This window comes from Sminthopsis crassicaudata, chromosome 1 (genome assembly GCF_048593235.1).
Source record: "Sminthopsis crassicaudata isolate SCR6 chromosome 1, ASM4859323v1, whole genome shotgun sequence".
NCBI classification, from domain to species: Eukaryota; Metazoa; Chordata; class Mammalia; order Dasyuromorphia; family Dasyuridae; genus Sminthopsis; species Sminthopsis crassicaudata.
This window is the reverse complement of record NC_133617.1, coordinates 33285387-33305982: the sequence shown is the minus strand read 5'-3', so window position 1 is coordinate 33305982 and position 20596 is coordinate 33285387. Positions and strand designations below refer to the sequence as shown.

Here is a 20596-nt window from a genome sequence, read left to right as displayed (position 1 = left end):
GTCATGTAGGAGCCTGAGTTTGAATCTGGCCTGAGACACTTAGTACTTGGGACCCTGACTAAGTCACGTAACCCTGTGTGCCTCAGTTCCCTCATCTGTAAAATGAACTGGAAAAGGAAATGGTGAACCATTCCAGTATCTTTGCCGAGAAAACGCCAAATGGAGTCATAAAGAGTTGAAACAACAATTAAGTTGCACTGGGTTTTAATTTATTCTGTTAAACATTTCCCAGTTGAATCTTAATCTGGTCTTAGTACACGAGGTTGCTTTCCTGGCCCTGTGCAGCCAGCTTAGCAGAGTCTGACAGTTCAGAACTACATGATCTTTCCACTGATTCCCACTCTAGGTGTATGATCCCAATCAAGAAGTAGAGAAATGATTTGAACTCAGATCTTCCCACTCCCAAACCCGAGCTCTTTTCCTTTCATAGCACCCAATTTATGTCTCTAAACAGATAAATTTTAAAGAATTTTTATTCATCCCTTTTGTTTTTACATTACATTATCAATAAATCCTTCCTCTTTTGCTATTCAGAGAGCTAGCCCTTCAAATAAAGACTAACAGAGCAAAAAACAAAATAAAACAAAAATGCCAGCACAATAAATCAACGAATCCCCAAAGTCTGACATTGGAGGCAGCAATCTACTCTCCAGGAAAGAAAGGAAAGTGCAGCTTTCTCATCTCTCTCCTCAGGAAGCAAGTTTGGTCATTTAAATTTCACATTTGGTTTTGATTGTTCTGCTCTTTTTCTTTTCTTTATTTAGCGTCAGAGAAAAAAATTCTTGACCAGAAAGTGGTTAACTTCATCCACCAAATTTGCAGAAGTTTCATCATAAATGTCTCAGGAAACCAAACCTACTCAAATTGAAATCCAACAACCCACAGCTCAGCGGACCTTCGATGAAAAACTACGCTCGATGAAAACATTCTAAATTCGAAGCAAAGGCAAAACTTAGCCGAGCCGAGCCGAGTTAAAATGGCTCATCTTCCTTCGTAGGATTCTGTAAGAAGGGATTTTTGTGGATTATCCATTTACAAGCCACGAAGGCTGAAATCTCAAGAGTTTTCAATCGTCCTCAACTTCCCTCCTCATCCCACAAAGTGAACTAAGAAGGGACCAACATGTACAGATATAAGTAATTACAAAAGAATTAGGAGAAGCAGATTGCAAAGGATTCTGGGAAAACCATGGATTAAAATACTAAGGTAGATGGTCCAGAATGAAATCCTGAAGATGAAAACGTTAATTGATTGGTTGTCAGTCTTTATGCTGGAAGAGAATCAAAATGACATCACTGTGCTGAGACCAAGGTACAATGTGTCCCTTGTGATGAGACCAATACAAGCCTGGAAGGCTCTGCCATGGGTCAGGTGCAGATACTCCAAGTGAACATTAGGGGTGGACGTGTCTCTAAATTTGTATCTTTCATGGGTTTTTTTGGAGCAATTGCAATTCTATAGAACACAGTCCTTTTTTGATGCTGGCACATAATGCTAGATAGTTCTTTATCATGTCTCACCATCAGTTCCAAAATTCTTTTTTTTTTTTTTCCCTGAGGCTGGGGTTAAGTGACTTGCCCAGGGTCACACAGCCAGGAAGTGTCAAGTGTCTGAGGCTGGATTTGAACTCAGGTCCTCCCGACTTCAGGACTGGTGCTCTACTGCTCCACCCAGCTGCCCCCAGTTCCAAAATTCTTGAGAGATTTTGACCATGTCCTTGCATCATTTCTTCTGGCCATTTTGTGAGCGCTTGCCCTGTATAAGTTCTCCATAAAATAGTCTTTTTTGACAAGCATACATTTGGTATTTGAACAACGTGGCCAGCCCACCAGAGATGTGTCCTCTGCAGGAGAGCTGGAGCCTGGCAGTTTAGTTGGAGAAAGGACCCCAGTGCCCGGCGCTGTCCAGATTCCACAGATGTTCAAGAACGAGGTCAGCCCAATGGCTCTGTCTAATACCTCTTCTCTCCCACACTTTTCTTTGGAAATTATTAATTTGGTAAAGTACATTTTTAGTGATGTTTGATTTTTAATACTGTTAGAAATTCAACAAGAATCCCTTACATTCCCCTACTTCCAGAAAGCAATCCTTGTAATAACAATATTTAAATCAAATAAATAACTAAAATTTAAAGGGGGGAAAGAAGATGCAAAGATAATTAAGACATTGCCTTAAGGGAACAGGTAATAAAACAGGAAGACATAACCACACACATTTATATATATGTATATATATTATATAACTATATTATTATAGAAATATTACTTTAATGGAGATCTCATATATCTCATATATATGAGATATATATATCTTATCTCATATATAGCACTTTTAAGTTTCGCAAAGTGCTTTACACAAATTATCTTATTTGATAAATGCTGTTATTATCTCCATTTTACAGATGAGAAAACTGAGCCTCAGAGAATGTGATTTACCCAGGGTCACACAGATAGTCAATATCTGACACAAGATTTAAATCATTCTGACTTCAAGATCTACATTACTGGGGCGTGTCTAACAATCATAATTTTAATAATTCATATTTACACGGAACCTTAAGATCCTCAAAAGTACTTTCTTCACACTTCTGTGAGGAGGTAGGGGCAAATGTCACCTTATGGCCATTTCCATACCATGCCATAGACACCCAAGTTCCCCCACTCCTTCTAGCACTGGACCTGAGTTTAAATCCTGCCTCAGAAACTTACTAGCTATGTGACCCTGGGCAAATCACACTACCTCTGTCTGCCTTGGTTTTCTGATCTGTAAAATGGGGATAATAATACCACCTACCTTGTAGTGAGGATAAAATGAGATAATATTTGTAAAGTGTTTTGCAAATCTTTAAGGGCTAACTTCTTCCTCTTTTCCTCTTCCTCCATTTCTTCTTCTTTTCCTTCTCTTCCTCCTCTTTCTTTTCCTTCTCTTCTTCCCCTTCTTCCTCCTCCTCCTCCTCCTTCTTTTTCCTCTTCTTCTTCTTTTCTTTTTCTCCTCTTCCTCTTCTGTTTCCTCCTCTTCCTTTTTCTTCTTTTCCTCCTCTTCCCCTTCTCTCCCTTCTCCTCCTTTTTCTTCTTCCTCTTTTATTTCTTTTTTAATACTTCTTTTCTTTTTGTTCCCCACTGACTAGCACTAGTATCTGACACATAATAAGTGCTTATTGATGTTTCATCCATTCACTCACTCACTCATTTCCTTTTTATGAGAGAAGGCCGAGACTTGGAGACATTAAGCAACTGACACAAAACACAAGAGGTACAATGCAATAAACAAGGCCTAAGGAAGAGGGAAAAAATCCTATGATTTCAGAGCCAAAAGGGACCTCCTAGATTTCTAGTACAACTGATCTCTGAGCAAGATCCCCCTCGAGGGGTGGAGTCTTGACATCCAACATTAGAAAACTCAGAGGGTTAAGGGAGACTTCATAGACGTGGGAATGGGAAAAGAGGAGGAATTGGAGAATTTGGGACGGTAAAGTACTGGAGAAAATTCAGGAAAACAAGTTCTCTGTTTCCTGGATGAGCAAACCTCAGTTGGCATTTCTATGAAACCTAAATGTCTGCAAAGGCCTTTATAGACACTATGTCATTTGAATTTCACAACCCTAAGGGGAAGGGACTCTAGATATTTTTATCCCCACTTTATAGATGAGGAGACTGACACAAGGACCAGGATTAGGATTTGAACTCAGTACTATATTAGGCAGCCCAGGTAATAAATACAGTGCATGGAGAAGAAGACCAGGAGTCAGTAAGAACTGAGTTCAAATTCAGCCTTATGACCTACAAGTCATTTCTCTGACTGCTTCAGTTTCCTGATCTGTAATAATGGGGAGAATAATAGCATCTCCCTCCCAGGGTTGTTTTGAGGATCAGATGAGATATTTGTAAAGCACTTTGTGAACCTTAACTCGCTGCATAAAGTAGAATCATTATCATAATTAATAATGATTACCATTACACTATACCCTAAAGTCTCTCTCAACCTTCTGGCTGTTTTTATCCTGTTAATGACTTAGGGACATAGGTGGGGGGGGGGGGAGAGAAGAAAACTAGAGCAAGAAAGCAATCACTCAAACAACAAGCATTTATTAAGCTCCTACTTTGTGCCTGGAACTGTGCTAAGTGCTGAGGAGGACACCTGCCCTCAGAGAGCATATGCCCTAGTTAGAAGACATTCTTCACCTGGAGTTTATGACTTAAAAAACACTTTTTGGATCACTGTTACTTCAGTATGATTAGTTTCTTCTCTAATTCTTTTTTATTTTACATGATTTAATTATTAATTATTAATTTGGTAAAATACATTTTTAGTGATGTTTGATTTTTTTAATACTGTTGGAAATTCAATAACTATCCCTTACTTTCTCTTGCTTCCAGAAAGCAGTTCCTTATAATAACAAATTTTAAACTAAATAAATAACTAAAATTTAAAGGGATTGGGGGAAAGAGGAGATGCAAAGATAATTAAGACACATGATGGCATAGTGGATAGAACACAGCCCTGTAGTCAGGAGGACCTGAGTTCCAATCCAGCCTCAGATACTTAACACTTCTTATTTCTCCTAGTATCCCTTTCTCTCTCAACTCCCAGCAGTGTTCGGAAGGGGAGCCATTCCCGAGAGTTTTTGTTGGGGAGGATGAGCAAGGTAAAATGGGATAAAGAGGTCAACTGTAAGAGGAGGATCATGGGTGTTCTTTGGTTTGTTGTTCTTTGACACTGTTCTTAATAGATCTGTCCACTTCAGTAAACCCTGGCAATTACTCCGAGTCATTGTGTAAAATGTAAACTATAAAACCAAATGACTAAGTCACCTGCAGCCTCAATCTGTCCAAGTCAAGTAATTAGGAAAAACAGGTCCCCTCTTTACTGGGGATGACTGGGTCAGATACATTTTAAGCCCCGAGAAAGCGCTTAATGAGGGCCTGTAAAGTGAAGTGCATTAAGGGACTCAGCCTGGCTCATTTGGACTTGGTCCCACTGAGAAATCCACACCAAGGGGAAGAGGAAGAAGGCCCGTAAATTCCGCTCCAGATGGGTGTTTTTTCAACACCCAGCAGGGAATTCAATCTCTCTAAAGTGTATGGTCTAGAAAGAGGTGGTTTGCTTATTCAATTGGCTGGAATGTGAATTGTTTCCAAAACAACCAACAAGGGTGATTAAAAGGAGGGAAAAAAATTCAAATCAAAACACAAAATCCTGCTGATTTAGAGTCGGACACTGGGCCAAGGCACCTTAGTTGCATCCGGATGACAAAACCCAGCATGGATGACAAGGCCCAAAGCCAGGATGGGGGCTGTCCACTATCCAGCCTGGGAGGTAGGAGAAATGGCCTCTGATAATTTGTCTCCCTGGTCACATAATCTGAGATTGCTCTGGCTTTTTTCCTGTCTACAAGATGGCGTGAGTCCAGTGCCCTCTTTAATACTTTTTTGGGGAGAACAGGGAGGTTAGGAGACTGTGTTTATGATTTTGCTGAAGAGCCATGCTCAGTGAGAAACACTTTGTTCCAATGCAAATCTAACTCTAGTATCATAGATAATAATAATAATTAGTATTTACATATTACCTATGAGTATATAAATACTAGTATTTATACTAGTAATATAAAAGTATGGCCCTGTGCTAAGTGTTTCATAAATATTTCAGTTGATCTTTTCAACAACTCTGGGTCATGAGTGCTATTATTGTTCATTCCCATTTTACAGTTAGGGAAAGTAAGGCAGACAGTGTTGAAGTGACTTGCTCAAAGTCCAGCACTTTATCCCCTGCATGACCTAGCTGCTTCTAAATAAAAAGCCCTCTGTCTTTTCCTATGAAAAAAAAATATATATATATTTAAAAATTTTTTTCTGAGACAATTGGGGTTAAGTGACTTCCCCAGGGTCACACAGCCAGAAAGTGAATTCAGATCCTCCTGTGCTCTATCCACTGAGCCACTTAGCTGCCCCTTCCTGTTAATATTTAAATATAAAGACCAAGGTATTTAAAAGGAAGATAAATTTCCTGTCCTGATGTCCTATTCTGATGGTTTATCTTGGAAAGACTATGACCCTGGATTCTCAAACACAGGAGAGTTCCCACACCAAGATGGAAGCCTTTGAGTAAAGACCAGATAAAGGACTGAATGCTGGTAGACACAAGGCCTTCCAGCTCAACCACAAGGCAGGGTGCCCCTTCACTCACAATACCTCTCAAAGACTATCTACTAAGTTCTAGATGATTTGTGACCCATGAAACTTTAGAAAAACCACACGAGAAAGAAATTACAGGAATGGACTCTTGGTTTCCCAATAGCAGAAATAGCATTCAATGAATGAATGAATGAATGAATGAAAAAAACATTTAATAATGGTCATGCAGCTGGGTGGTGCAATGGCTAGAGTCCTGGGCTCAGAGACTTCAGGAAGACCTGAATTCCCAAATCCATTCTCAGATATTAGCAGGGTGAATCTGGGCAAGTTCCTATATCTCTGGCTGCCTCAGTTTCCTCAGTTATAAGATGCAGATAATAATAACACCTACCTTCCAAGGATGTTGTGAGGATCAGATGAGATAATATCTGTTTTGATTTTTTTAATAGTTTTTATTTTTTCTAAATATATGTAAAAATAGTTTCAACCCTCATCTCCGCAAAATTTTATGTTGCACAACATAGTATGTTCACCTTTTTTGTTTCTTTTTTTTCTTATTTTTTCCCCTTTTGGATCTGAGTTTTCTTGTGCAGCATGATAAAGGTGGAAATATGTATAGAAGAATTGCACGTTTAACATATATTGGATTACTTGCTATCTAGAAGAAGGGGTGAGGCAAAGAGAGGGAGAAAAATTGGGAGCACAAGTTTTTGCAAGGTTGAATGTTGAAAAACTATCTTTGCATATGCTTGGAAAAATACATAGCTAAAATAAAAGCTATTATTAAAATAAAAAGGAAGTGTTCATAGACACATATCCAGCAGGATTGAACCCAGGTGTTATATAGGATTTCCAAAAATCTTAGAGTAGTCTTAAGCTTTAATAGTTTAAGAAGCTATTCAATGAGATATTTAAAAAAAAAAAAACTATTAAAACTTTTAGGATACCCTACCAAAAAACCCAAACCTTGTGTTCCAAATTTTTCCCCTCAAAGGGACCTGTATGTGCCAAAATGTTTGTGGCAGCTCTTTTTGTTGTAGCTAGAAACTGGAAGATGAATGGATGCCCATCATTGGAGAATGGTTGGGTAAATTGTGGTATATGAAGGTTATGGAATATTATTGCTCTGTAAGAAATGACCAGCAGGAGGAATACAGAGAGGCTTGGAGAGACTTACATCAACTGATGCTGAGGGAAGTGAGCAGAACCAGAAGATCACTGTACACTTCAATGCTGTATGAAGAGGTATTCTGATGGAAGTGGAAATCTTCAACATAGAGAAGATCCAACTCACTTCCAGTTGATCAATGATGGACAGAAATAACTACACCCAGAGAAGGAACACTGGGAAGTGAATGTAAATTGTTAGCACTACTGTCTATCTACCCAGGTTACTTATACCTTCGGAAGCTAATACTTAATGTGCAACAAGAAAATTGGATTTACACACATATATTGTATCTGGGTTATATTATAACACATGTAAAATGTATGGGATTGCCTGTCGTCTAGGGGAGGGAGTAGAGGGAGGGAGGGGAAAAATCTGGAAAAATGAATACAAGAGATAATGTTATAAAAAATTACTCATGCATATATACTGTCAAAAATGTATAATTATAAAATTAAAAAAAACAAAAACAAAAAACAAAATTTTCCCCTCTTCCCCACTCCTTTGGACAATAAGTAATCTAATATAGGTTAAACATATTTCCATATTCGGCATGCCTCATAAAAAAATCAGATCAAAAGATGAAATAAAAAACAAGTAAACAACAGCAGCAAAAGTTTAAATGCTAAGCTTCAAACTGTATTCAGTCTCCAAAGTTCTCTTTCTGGATGCAGATGGCATTTTCCATCCCAAGTCTATTGGAATTGACTTGGTTCATCTCATTGTTGAAGAGAGCCATGAACATCAGAATTGATCACATAATCTTGCTGCTGCCTGTACAATGTTCTCTTGGTTCAATTCACTTCATTAAGCATATCTCTCCAGGCCTCTCTGAAATTCTCCTGCTGGTCATTTCTTACAGAACAATAATATTCCATAACATTCGTATACTACAGTTTATTCAGCCATTCTCCAATTGATGGGCATCCACTCAGCTTCCAGTTCCTCACCACTACAAAGAGGGCTGCCACAAACATTTTTGCACATGTGGGTCCCTTTTTCTTTTTAAGATCCCTTTGGGATACAGACCCAATAGAAACACTGCTGGATCAAAGTTTGAAAGCCCTTTGGGTATAGTTCTAAATTGCTCTTCAGAATGGTTGAACCCCACCAACAATGCATTAGTGCCCGTTTTCCCATTTCTCCTCCAACGTTTATCATAACGACATAAAATTTGTAAAAGTACTTAGCACGCTATTCCATTGGGTTTTGTTAATGCTTCCATTTTGTCATTTTTGTTGCCTGTTCAGTACAAAAATGTTTTATGTAATGGCCTTAACAATTTTGCTCATGCTAGATATAATTTTTAAAAGTTTTAACACTTAAGACACATTGTTTTGTTTTTTACCGATGACAGTTTCCCCCTCCCCCCAGGCTGGGGTTAAGTGACTTGCCCAGGGTCACACAGCTAGGAAGTGTTAAGTGTCTGAGAACAAATTTGAACTCGGGTCCTCCTGAATTCTGGGCTGGTGCTCTCTCCACTGCGCCCCCTAGCTGCCACGTAGCCGCCCCGCTGATGACAGCTGTAATTCTTTGCTTTCCTTTGATTTTAAAGTGCACTAGCATTTCATAAAGAATATTGCTGCTAATGAGGTGATTCAGGCCAATTCTCAGTAGACTTGTGATGGAGAGCCCCATCCGTATCCAGAGAGAGGATTATGGGGAATAAATGTGTTAGATAAATGTAGTATTTTCTTTTTTTTAAATTATAGCTTTTTATTGAATAAACATATACATGGGTAATTTTTCAACACTGACCCTTATAAAAACTTCTGTTCCAACTTTTCCCCTCTTTTCTTCCACCCCCTTTCTTAGATAGCAGGTAGACCTAAATGTAGTATTTTCACCTTTCTTGGTTGTTTTTTTGCTTGCTTGTTACTTGCTTGCAACTTTTTCCCTTTTTGATCTGAGTTTTCTTATGCAGCATGATAAATGGGGACATGTATTTAGAAAAAATGCACATGTTTAACCCATATTGGATTGATTGCTGTCTAGGGGAGGGAGGAGAAAAAATTTGGAGCACAAGGTTTTGCAAAGGTGAATGTTGAAAACTATCTTTGCACGTATTTTGAAAATAAAAAGCTATTATATAAAGAAGAATGTTAACAGTTAAGTTTGAACTACTAGTTATATCATGAAATTTTACTTCTTAAAAATCTTTTTAAAAAAGAAAATCATCTTGCTAAAAACACTGTAAAAATAAATATTTAAATGGCCAAAAAAAATAGTACTTAGCATAGTTCTTGGTGCATTCTAAGTACCATTTAAGTGGTAGCTGTTATTAATAACAAGTCTTCACTATGTGCTAAGCACTATGCTAAGTGCTGGGGATATAAATGCAAGTAACTCTTTGGAGTTACAGGAACAGGTCAGTGAAAAGAACATTTCCTGCCTACCCATGTGATTCTTGCCATGGCCTCCATGGCCCGTGCTAGTCATCTTTCTCCATGCCCTTGAGACCCCAGACTCAGAGAGGAGTTTCCTTTTATCTTGCCCAGAATCAGATCACAATAGCTCCTGGACCCCCCAAGAGTGCAGCTCAGCATTTCCTTCCCATTTCCTACATCCAACTTCTTCATATATTGCCTTCCTTTCTTAGGATGGAAGCTCCTTGAGGGCAGAGACTGTTGAACTTAACTTGTAACTTTTAAGAAATAAAATTTCTACAACCATATAGGGGATAGAACTGCATGTGCATCGCAACTTCATTTCGACTGAATGGAAAAAGAGTATCAGTTATGAGTAATTTTAAGGCCCTTTTAAAATACCAAGTTTATAAAAAGAATGTTGAACAAAATGAGTTGGCACTCATCATTCTTTAGCTCTAACACAATGTTCTCCTAAATTGTCTTGTGATTCATTTGAAGAAAAAGAACAATGATTCCCTGGGCTAAAATGTTATATCCTGGAGTGCAGGGACAGACTTGGTTTTGTCTTAGTATTCCCAGCATTGTTCTGGACACATAAGTGCTTGCTAAAAACTTATTGCGTGTGCACATTTTAGAGAAGTTTCTTAAATTGTGGGTCATTGATCTTACTTAAGACTTCCTGGCTGTGTGACCCTGGGCAAGTCACTTAACCTCAATTGCCTCAGCAAAAAAAAAAAAAAAAAATTAAATTGTGGGTTGTGACCCCATATGGAGTCTCATAACTGAGTGTAGGGGGTCACAAAATTATGATTTATTATAAATATTTGATTTGTATACCTATTTTATATATTTATATATCCAAAGCCATGTTAAAAAATTCTCAGGACAAAAGGGGTCTTGAGTGAAAAAAGTTTAAGAAGCCCAGCTATAGAGAGTGGATAATGTGAAGATCCAGATTCGAATCCTAGCCTCAGATCTTTCCTATTAGTATGATCATGGGCACATCACTTAGTTTTTAAATTTTTTTCCCCATTAAAACAGGACAAATAAAATATGTCCTGTCCATGGTCCTTTGCTATTGTGGGGGAAATTCATTATAACATAGAAATATATAGAAATTCTATAATTAGCATCTAGAAATGTTCTTTCAAGTAATTCGGTATTCACTCCTTCTAAAGCTTTTTGTAGCAAGCTACTTCTGTTTTCACTTCTTGCATCCTGGGCCCAATGCTACTTTCTTAGAGATGCATGAACTATCCTGCTGGTATACTCTGGGGGATTTAATTTTTTTCATTTACTATAATAAAATAACAATTTTATTATAGTAAATAGAGTATCTTGTGGTATTGCCTACTATGGACTAAGCATTGTGCTAAGTACTCTACAAATATCTCCTTTAATGACAGAAGGGGAATGAGTATGTATTAAGCACCTCTATGTGCCAAGAACTTGACAAATATCATCCCCTTTGATGATAGAAGGGAATGAGCTTTTACTAAGTCCATACTATGTGCCAAAACTTTATAAATAATTCATTTGATGATAGCTATCACATCCCTCCAAAAGTTTCTCTCCCCTAGACTAAACAAATCATTTCTTTAGCCAATCTTTGTTTGGCTGAAGATGATGAACTTTGTGATTTCAAGGTCCTTCACCAACTGGATCATTCCCTGGATCCCCTCCATCTTGCATATATCCAACTAATATTATTATAGAACTATAGATTTGAGCCAGAAGAGTCCTCACGAGTCATTTTGTTCTATAACATTGCAGCATTAAGAGAGTGGAAAAGATGCTGGATTTGCAGTTAGAGGTCCCGAATTCAAATTCTAGCTCTGCCATTTCTTCCCAGGGGATGTTCATGTAAAGACTGGATGCTCATTTATCAGAATCATGGATCTGGAGTAGGAAGAGATTTCAGGAGTTCATTGACCGATTCTGCCATTTTATAGATGAAGAATGCAACCCACAAAGAGTTTTAAGCGACTTGTCCAAAGCCATCAGTGACATGCTTCCGTGCTTCCCAATATTATTTAGCTTCATTTCCGATCCAAAGATCAGGTTATCTTAGACCATGGAAGGAGTTCTTTAATGAATTTAGGCAAGAAAGGATCACAGAATCATAGGTTAAATTGGTCGTTTAATTTTGTTTTAAAAATAGAGGGAGATTTCAAGAGGTGAAATAACCGGTCCAAGTGACAGAACCAGGACTCTGGCTTAAGAATTTTTCCCCATCTACTGAAAGAATCTGCTCTAACTCAAAGCTTCTAACAATCAAGATATTGTTTTTGCTTTTTCTTTCTCTCTCCAGCTCTTGGCATAGTGCCCTGAACTCAGTAGGCACTTGATAAATGCTTGTTGATTGACTGGCCAATCAGTTGGCAGATCAAATCCTCAAAGAAGACTCAACCATTTCTAAGTTGGGAGGGCACATCATGGAGTCAAAGGGGATGTGGGAGGCCAATTATTCTGCCAAAGTCTTGGGCTGAACTTGACAGGCTTTTAGTACAAAGCCGCAGTAAGCCATGAGAGTAAAATTAGCTAAAATCCTGAAAATTAAACATAGTACACTTACTTAATTTGATTGTAGCTACTCAAGTAAAGGAAGTACTATCACTTGCTCAGTAAATAACACACCATTTAAAATACTCATTTCCCTCTGGAACCTGTCAGGATACACTAAAAATAAACATTATGGCTAATAATCTAATTTATCTTCTTAAGCAAATGTTGAAGATAAATTGTTTGAAAGGATATTAGGCCTCTAGACCACAAATGCTATCAGGAGTGGATGCTGAACAATGAAATCGTTTTTAATTCCTTTTCAGCTCTTGGGAATCACTGGGCCAAACCCAGGGGGTTTATTTCCATTTCTTAAGTTCTAGTGCCCGGACATGAGCCTTTCCTTCTCACCCAAGAAAAGGGTCACGTAACATCCCTTAAGTTCAGCCTCTAAGATGACAGGAAAAGATAATGCTGAATGTAAGAACCTAACATGGAGGGAATGTGGGAAAACTGAGACACTGATACCTTGTTAGTGGAATAGTGAACGGATCCAACCATTCTGGAGAGTGATTTGGAATTATGTTCAAAAGAGTTTAAAGCTGTGCATACCCTTTGACTCAGCAGTGTCTCTACTGGGCTTATATCCTAGAGATTTTAAAGGAAGGAAAGAGACCCACGTGTGCTAAAATGTTTGTGGCAGCCCTTTTTGTAGTGGCAAAAAATTAGAAACTGAGTGGATGCCCATCAATTGGAGAATGGCTGAATAAGTTGTGGTATATGAATATTATGGAATATTATTGTTCTGTAAGAAATGACCAGCAGAATTTTAGAGAGAGACCTGGAGAGACTTACATGAACTGATGCTGAGTGAAGTGAGTAGAATCAAATCAATGTACACAGCAACAAGACTATACAATTAATTCTGATGGATGAGTCTCTCTTCAACAAAGAGATGATTCAAACCAGTTCCACTTGTGCAGTGATGAAGAGAGCTGTTTACACCCAGAGAGAGAATTATGGGAAACGAGTGTGGATCACAACATAGTGTTCTCACTGTTATTTGCTTGCATTTTGTTTTCTTTCTCAGTTTTTCTTTTCCTTCCTTCTTGATCTTTCTTATGCAGCAAGAGAACTATAAATATATATATATACATATATTGAATCTAACATGTATTTCAACGTACTTAACATGTATTGGACTACCTGCCATCTAGGGGAGGGCTGGGGAAAGGGTAAAATTTGGAACAGGTGATTTTGCAAGGGTAAATGTTGGGAAAATTACCCATGCATGTTTTGTAAATAAAAAGCTTTAATTAAAAAATAAATTTAAAAAATTTCAGCCTCAAAATCTATTTTCTTTACTAAAATACTTTCTAATTTTCCATTAACTCTAAGAAAACATTCATTTGTAATATAAAATAATCCACTTACTGGTAAAAAGTGTCATTGTCCCTATGTATTAATCTAATAAGCAAAATGCTTCTAAGTAAAAGGCCTAAGAAAGACCTCAGAATTTTTATTTTGGGAGTAATTGAGATCCAGAAAAGTTTTGGGAAATAAATTAATGTAGTGCACTCTTGACATACACTTTCACTTTCCCCATAATTAAACTGAACCTTTGAAGTAACAAGACACTTTTGGGGGGAGACTTAAAATAATTTTTAATTTTTATTGTTATCTTTTATTTTCAGATCACCTTCATTTTCAAATTCATCACTCCCTTAGCCAGTGTCATCCTTTGTAACAGAATAAAAGGAAAAGAAAAGCAATTCTAATGAATTAACCAGGAGATCAACTGTCTCTGCAATGTAGTGTATTTTCTCATTTTTAACTCTTAGGCTAATCTTGGCCATTATAATTAAATAATCTAGAGAGGCCATTCCAAAATGTGTAAGAGAGAGAATTTATCAAAAAGCCAGTGGGGCTATGGAGTGGGCCATGGTTTTCCAGAAACAGGGAGCCCCTCCCTATGTCATCTTAGAGCGTGGCCTAGAACTCTAAAAGGTCAAATGTCCTGCAGGGTCACTCCTGGGATGTGAACACACATCTTCCTGGATCCGAGGCTGTTAAAGATCTTCATTTTTGGGGTGTCCTGGACCTCCTGCCCATCTGGTGAAGACTATGGATTCCTTCTCAGAACATTTTTAAATAAAGTACACAGGCTAACAAAGGAGTCAATTATACTGAAAGTTATCCAAATATTTTTTAAAGAACATATTTCTCAGACCCTCCCCCCAGGCCACGGCCCACCAGAACACTGTAAGCTTTCCTTCTCCCCTGTTAACTACCATGCCCCTGGATCATGGCCATCCCTCCCGTTCCCTCTGCTCCGATTCTCTGCCAGGTTCCTTCCGAACGTTTCAGGTGGCCTGGGAGCACATTGGGATTTCTTGGCCCCTGGCTGACTCATGCTGGGCTTCCTTTGGGCCTCAGCTCTTGCATAATGGGGACCATAGTCTCTGGAGTCCCCGGTTTTATGTCTGTAAGCCACCTCTGCTTTCCAGCTCAGCCACCAGGAGGGAAGGAAAGTGCAGAGCCACGGGCGGCTCCAGTGTGACCAGAGCCAAAGGTGTCACCCAATCCTTCTTCTGGTTTCTGGGTTGACTCGTTTTCCTTCCCAACTGTGGGCTTGGAGTATCACCAATACTGCAAGAATCACTTATTCTAAAAGTGCTGACTTTAAGAGATGGAAGATAAGAAAATAATAATAGTAGGAGTGGTGATAATGACTAGGATTTGGCTCTCAGGTTGACAAAGGGCTTTCCACGCTATTTCATTTGATCCTCACAACCCTAAAAGGTATCTGCTCTAATTATTCCCATTTTACAGACAAGGAAACTTAAGTTTGAGAAAAGTTAAGTGTCCTGCCTGGGGCTTGCACGGCTGGTAATGGTGCAGCATTTGAATTTGGGTCCATCTGACTCTAAGCCGAGCTCACCATTTTTATCTCTTTACTTTGGGAAATTAAGTAAAGCTTAGGATAATTTCATTTTCAATTTAATTCAATTTTTCCTTCCCCTCTTTTAAGTGGGAGCAAGAGTTTCACAATGAGAAGTTATTGATTATAAAGAGCAGTATTAAGGAAGTCATGTTGTGTTTAACCTATAATGGATTGCTTGCTATCCAAGGGATGGGAGTGGGGAGAAAAAGAGGGAGAAAAATTTGTAACACAAAGTTTTGCAAGGGTGAATGTTAAACTATCTTTACAGGTATTCTGAAAATGGAAAAAACTATTATTTAAAAAAAAAAAAGGAAGTTATGTTGGATGATTTTTTTAATATGCTTTGCAGACACTTTTTTAAAAACTTGTACTTTCAGTAGCATAGGGAATCTGCAGAAAGAAAATACCCTCATTGGTACAGAGACAACCTGCTCGCTCCTTCTCCTTCTGATTTCTCAGGGGGGCCGAGGGCTTGAGGGAAGAAGCATCGAAACAATTCACAAATCTCTAAGCACCAGGCACTCGGAGAGGCCCACTTGGACTCTCCAGTCTCACAAGCCCTGGAGAGGTGAGACTAGAATGCAGGGGGATTCGGGACTCAGGCTGGTTTCTTTTCAACAACAGCCTGCTGCCCACTTCTCTGTACTGAATTCTGGAATAAGGGCAGGAAAGACTATCAGAGCAGGTTGTGATTTGGTCTTTAATGTAAAATTGAGTCAGTGATGATTTCTTAGTGGTCAGGACAAAAATAAATTACAGTCTATTTAACATGTTAGTCATATGAATAATCACAAATGTCTCAGGCTACAAATAGAGAAAAATAAATAGGGAATCTAAGTTTTACACTCTTGTTAAAACCTTATCTTTTCAATAGCCTTTAACAAAAGTAACACTGAGGATAACAAAAGCCTTTTACAGATACATGAGCATTAATGCCGAGTATACATCCAGAGGACTGTCCCTTCCTCCTTTCTTTAAATAAAAGGGAAGAGAATTCTCGCTTTGATCCATTGCCCAATTCTGGAAGCATATGGGTGTGTCAGAGAGGCCTGAGGCCTCCTGAGCTTCTGGCTACTCAGAGGTCCGAAAGTGAAGGATGCACGCTGATCTCCTCTCTCACTTCACAAGAGGCCATATTTTCTATTGCACAGTAAATGCTGAAATAGGAACAGCTCCTGTCAGAGAACATCAGGTTCAAACCTCCCATCGCCCTTCTTGTACAAGATTTGTGACGATTACTTTGATTCGCTTAGAAACATCTGAAGAAAGAGAAAAGAGAGTAAATAATCAGGAGTCTAATTTCTGCATGGTTTTTCTTTCGACAAGAAAAAAGATTTTGCAACTTTAAGAACCATTTAAGAACTGAATTATTGAAATGCACATCCAAAGAAGCTCATCTAACAAATCTGAGCTTAGGCAAGACAAAGGAAAGGTTGAAACAATCTCCAGACACCACATGCAATTTTGTTCCTACTTTCTAATTTTATTTTCTAAGTTTCTTTATTGAATCAACTTTCCTTTTCTTGAGTAAAAGCAGTCTTGCACCATCAATACAAAAGTCTGCTTGGTCTGATATGAAATGAAAAATAGAAAAGGGACCAAAGAAGGTTACAAAAGCATCCCAAAGAAAAACTTCCAGTTATACAACTGGATTTAAAGTCATTGTCACACCGGGGACTGAAGTTATGGCTCCAGAGTCAGTTTCTGAGTTCAAATCCTGCCTGTTGACTTTTACTGCCTGTATGACTCTGAAAAATCCCGTATGCTCCAAGTCAATTTTCCTAACTTACAAAATGGGGGATTGGACTAGATCCTATTTCCCACCCTCCACCAAAACTAGCTAGAATCAGTTGGAGACCAGAGATTGAGACTGACCCACATGCAGGCAGCTGCTAAGTATCAGAGTCACCAGCCAGGCTTCTGCCCATCACACTCCAGTGCCTCCATGTCATCAAACTTCCATTTCCCAGTGATATAATCATTTTTACTGTTTACTTATCAATACAACACCTGTTCTTTTACTGAAAATGTAGCTCCGTGAGCAGTCATGAAGCGGACAGAGACTTGGGACTGGCTGAGCCTGTCACAGCCAGGAGGCAGACTGAATGTGTAGACTCCAGACCCACCAGATCATTTTCCCCAACAGACTATGCAGCTAAAATCTGTATCGCAAAGATTCACTGAAAATAGAAGCATGTTCTGAAGTGGACACAGTCAAAAAGATTGTAAACACGTGATCTTTTTCTTCACTGAGACAACGGGGTTAAGTGACTGACCCAGGGTCACAAAGCCATGAAGTGTTAAGTGTCTGAGGCCAAATTTGAACTCAGGTCCTTCTGACTTCAGGGTTGGTGCTCTATCCACTGCACCTCCTAGCTGCCCCATACACATGATCTTAATAAAGAAAAACCATCCACTTCAGGACACGGGGAACATGTATGTTAGAAGTAAAGGTCGCTCACTGTGGTTGCAGAGGCTCTCCTTACCTTCACAATGTCACATGGAGCTATATCAGGTGGCACAGGGCTCCCACACTGTCTTAAGTATTCCGTTATCAGGACTGAGGCTTCCTCCAAACTATGCGGTAGAAAAAGTGATCTCATTAATGCTTCAGAGCTTATGTGATTGCAATACAAGTAAGGTGGAGCTACAAGCAACTCTGGTCACCCTGGAGAGCAACTACAGAAAACGGTTCAACCAATTATGGATGGGTGGTAAGCTGGGCCATGGAATCCTAACAAAATTTTGGAAAATCCTACTCTGGGGTAAGAGAGATGCTCCTGTAGCATGACCCTTTGTGTCACTGATGTGCAATTATCTACTTAAGTATCAGCCTTTTTCCTGAAATAAGTCTAAAACTAAAAAATTTCGACCCCATCCAGTTTCCAGTTGTGTCTCATTTCTCACTTCAGACATGGAAGGAGATATCTCAGGATGCACCTTTCCAAGCTAACATACCTGTCATCATGGACGAGATAGTTCACCAACTCCCTGACCTTCTTGGTACTTATCACTTGTGCTTTCAACATCGGAAAGTATTTTGTGTTTGTCAGCGTTCCAAACTGCCTCTTGCTGATGATGTGATTCAGAATAAAATTCCTCACCTGCGAAATGACAAATCTCCCTCCATTGGAATCGTGGCACAGAGCTCAAGCCATCACCCCAAGCTGCAGCAATTTAGATAATCGCACACTCAACACCACAGTCAACCCTTTTTCCAGGGGCCTAAGTCCTTGTAGTACTTCATGTGACAGCAAAAACTCAATAGTGTCAGTTACTATTTTATATTTCATAGATAAATCTGATTCAATAGTTTTAATAGCTAAAATGAACATTTTGAATACATGATTCGTGAAGCAATGCTCTATGGGGCAGTGATTTTGTCAGTAGAGAGAAGGAAGCCTTCCTCCACTTATTTAATCAGTCTTTGGCATTGGTATGGGGCCCAGAAATGGGAAGTGAAGTCCCCCCCAGTTAGGAAGGATCGGGAGAGGGTTCCACAAGATCTTCTGGATGAACTTGGGTACTTCCCCCTCTGTGCCGGGTCTCTCCTTGGCAATATGGAAGCTAGAATGTGCCAGGGCCCGTTCACGGCCAGCACTCACCCACAAGATAAAATCTGCTATGTCAAAAATGAAGCGTCTACTCACTTGACAGGCAAATCCCACCAGCCGGCCGGTGTTCATGTGTTCATCTACTTGTTGTAAAACAGTCTCAAGATTACACCATCCCAGGAAATTCTAGTGGGAAAAAACAGAGAATGAAAAGTCAACAGTGGTGAAGGGATGGAAAGAAAGCAGTGTCCTCCCTGGTAAGACGAGTTGTGGAAACCTGGAAGCTTTCCACTTGGAAGTTGCCAAGGCTTAAGGAAAGTCGAAGTAGAGCCGGCGGAGCATCTGTGGGAGGACTCTTCAGGGACAGTGTGATGAGTTTGTCTCAGTTCAACCAAAAGGTTCTTATTGGGCAAGGCAGGGGTGATGAAATATGAAGAATACATACATTCCCTGCCATCTCCCCAGGAAGATGGGGAGGGAATGAAGGAGGAAAGGAAAACATTCTAGGCTTGGGGACAGTTTATGTGGTACAGAGGGAAAAGTCATTTCCAGAGAAGAACTGGGAAGGTAGCTAGGACAGATGTCCCTACAGCATGTGAAGGGGGTTTCTGTACAACAGTCCTAGATAAATAGGCTGGAACTAAGCACTATGCCTATGATCCATCTCCTTACTGATTGCCCTATCATGTATCCCCCCCACAAATGTAGAAATATGTCTGACAAAAGAATTATCTTGATAGGATAAAAAATAGGGGTGCAAGCCCCCTTATTTCTAGGATAATAGGACTCGAACCTATACCAAAGTACTCACAACCCTTTGTGCTCCCTTTACACCACATCCTAGTAAGGTCAGCTTATTTAGCTTAGGTTAGGGAGGAGTTTAAAATGTGAAGTTGAGAAACTACAGTTTTATCCTCAAAGCAAAAGGGAGCCAAGAAAGCATCCTAAGCAGGGGAGTGACTTGGTCCTGCATATTCTGGCAGCTGTTTCTAGAGGCTCCAGGCAGATCATGTAATCTCTTCTTCATCCAAGGCTGACTTGAGCACATGTGGTATTGCTCCCCTGACCCCCATGGAGGGATTGTTCTAATCACGGCCTTTGTTGAGTTCCCAAACGTAGCTACCCATCTCTTGTATGTGTGCTCTCAGAGACTATTTCACTTCTCTTTTTGTATCACAAGAAGGCAGCACAGTCCACAGTAATGACTTTTTTATTCATTCCTACAAGGAGGCTAAATGGGACAGACTTGAAGCAGGGAGACTAACTAGGAGGCCTTTACAACCACCTGTGTGGGAAGTAACAGGCCCCCAGCCTGGGTGAGGTGGTTGGATATATGAGCCGAGAGAAAAGGCACTTATATGAGAGATGTTGCCCACAACTGACCGAGGTGAGAGATGACTCATATGAGGACCAGAAAGACAATGATTTCTTTAACTGACATTGGAGTGTCAGAAGGATGGGAGAGCTGGGAGACGGGAGAGAGAAGATCCTACATCCTTGTTTTTCACCATTTTGTAAATGACTTCATGGCCATGTGTTCTTGCTCTTGCACAGGTGATACTGTGAAACCAAATGCTGGCCTTGGTCTTTGACACAAGGCCTTTAGCACTTTAGAATGTGCTAGGAACTACCCTCTTCCCTCTTAAAATGTTGTTTAGAAATGACCAATCTGGGTCCTGGACAAAAGGTGTTTTATAAAACCTTGCCCAACTATTTCAGTCTGAGTTCGTTCATTTGATGAACCTACATAAGCCCGCAGGTTATACAAGATCCAGTATTGGACATGGAGACACAAAGAACAAATGGAACAGTCCTTGGACACAAGGAGGCTAGAAACACTCATCCCTCCCTGCATGTGGGGGTAGACACATCTACATCATAACTACCATTTGCACTGAGCTTACTTTGTACCAGGCAGTGTGCTAAGC

The 20596-nt window shown here is 39.5% G+C and overlaps 1 protein-coding gene across 2 annotated transcripts in view; it reads right to left on the bottom strand.

Annotated features, from left to right (window-relative positions):
* Positions 1 to 15795: 15795 nt before the first annotated feature.
* KNTC1 (kinetochore associated 1) overlaps positions 15796 to 20596 on the bottom strand; it is an 88150-nt gene continuing 83349 nt past the window's right edge. For both annotated transcript variants that reach the window (XM_074298486.1, XM_074298492.1), the window contains 4 exons: positions 18765 to 18854; positions 18073 to 18218; positions 17601 to 17691; positions 15796 to 16373 (listed from right to left, as the gene is read on the bottom strand). In XM_074298486.1, coding sequence (XP_074154587.1) covers positions 16350 to 16373; positions 17601 to 17691; positions 18073 to 18218; positions 18765 to 18854 — 351 coding nt within the window. In that variant the 3' untranslated portion in view covers positions 15796 to 16349. The remainder of the gene's footprint in view (positions 16374 to 17600; positions 17692 to 18072; positions 18219 to 18764; positions 18855 to 20596) is intronic.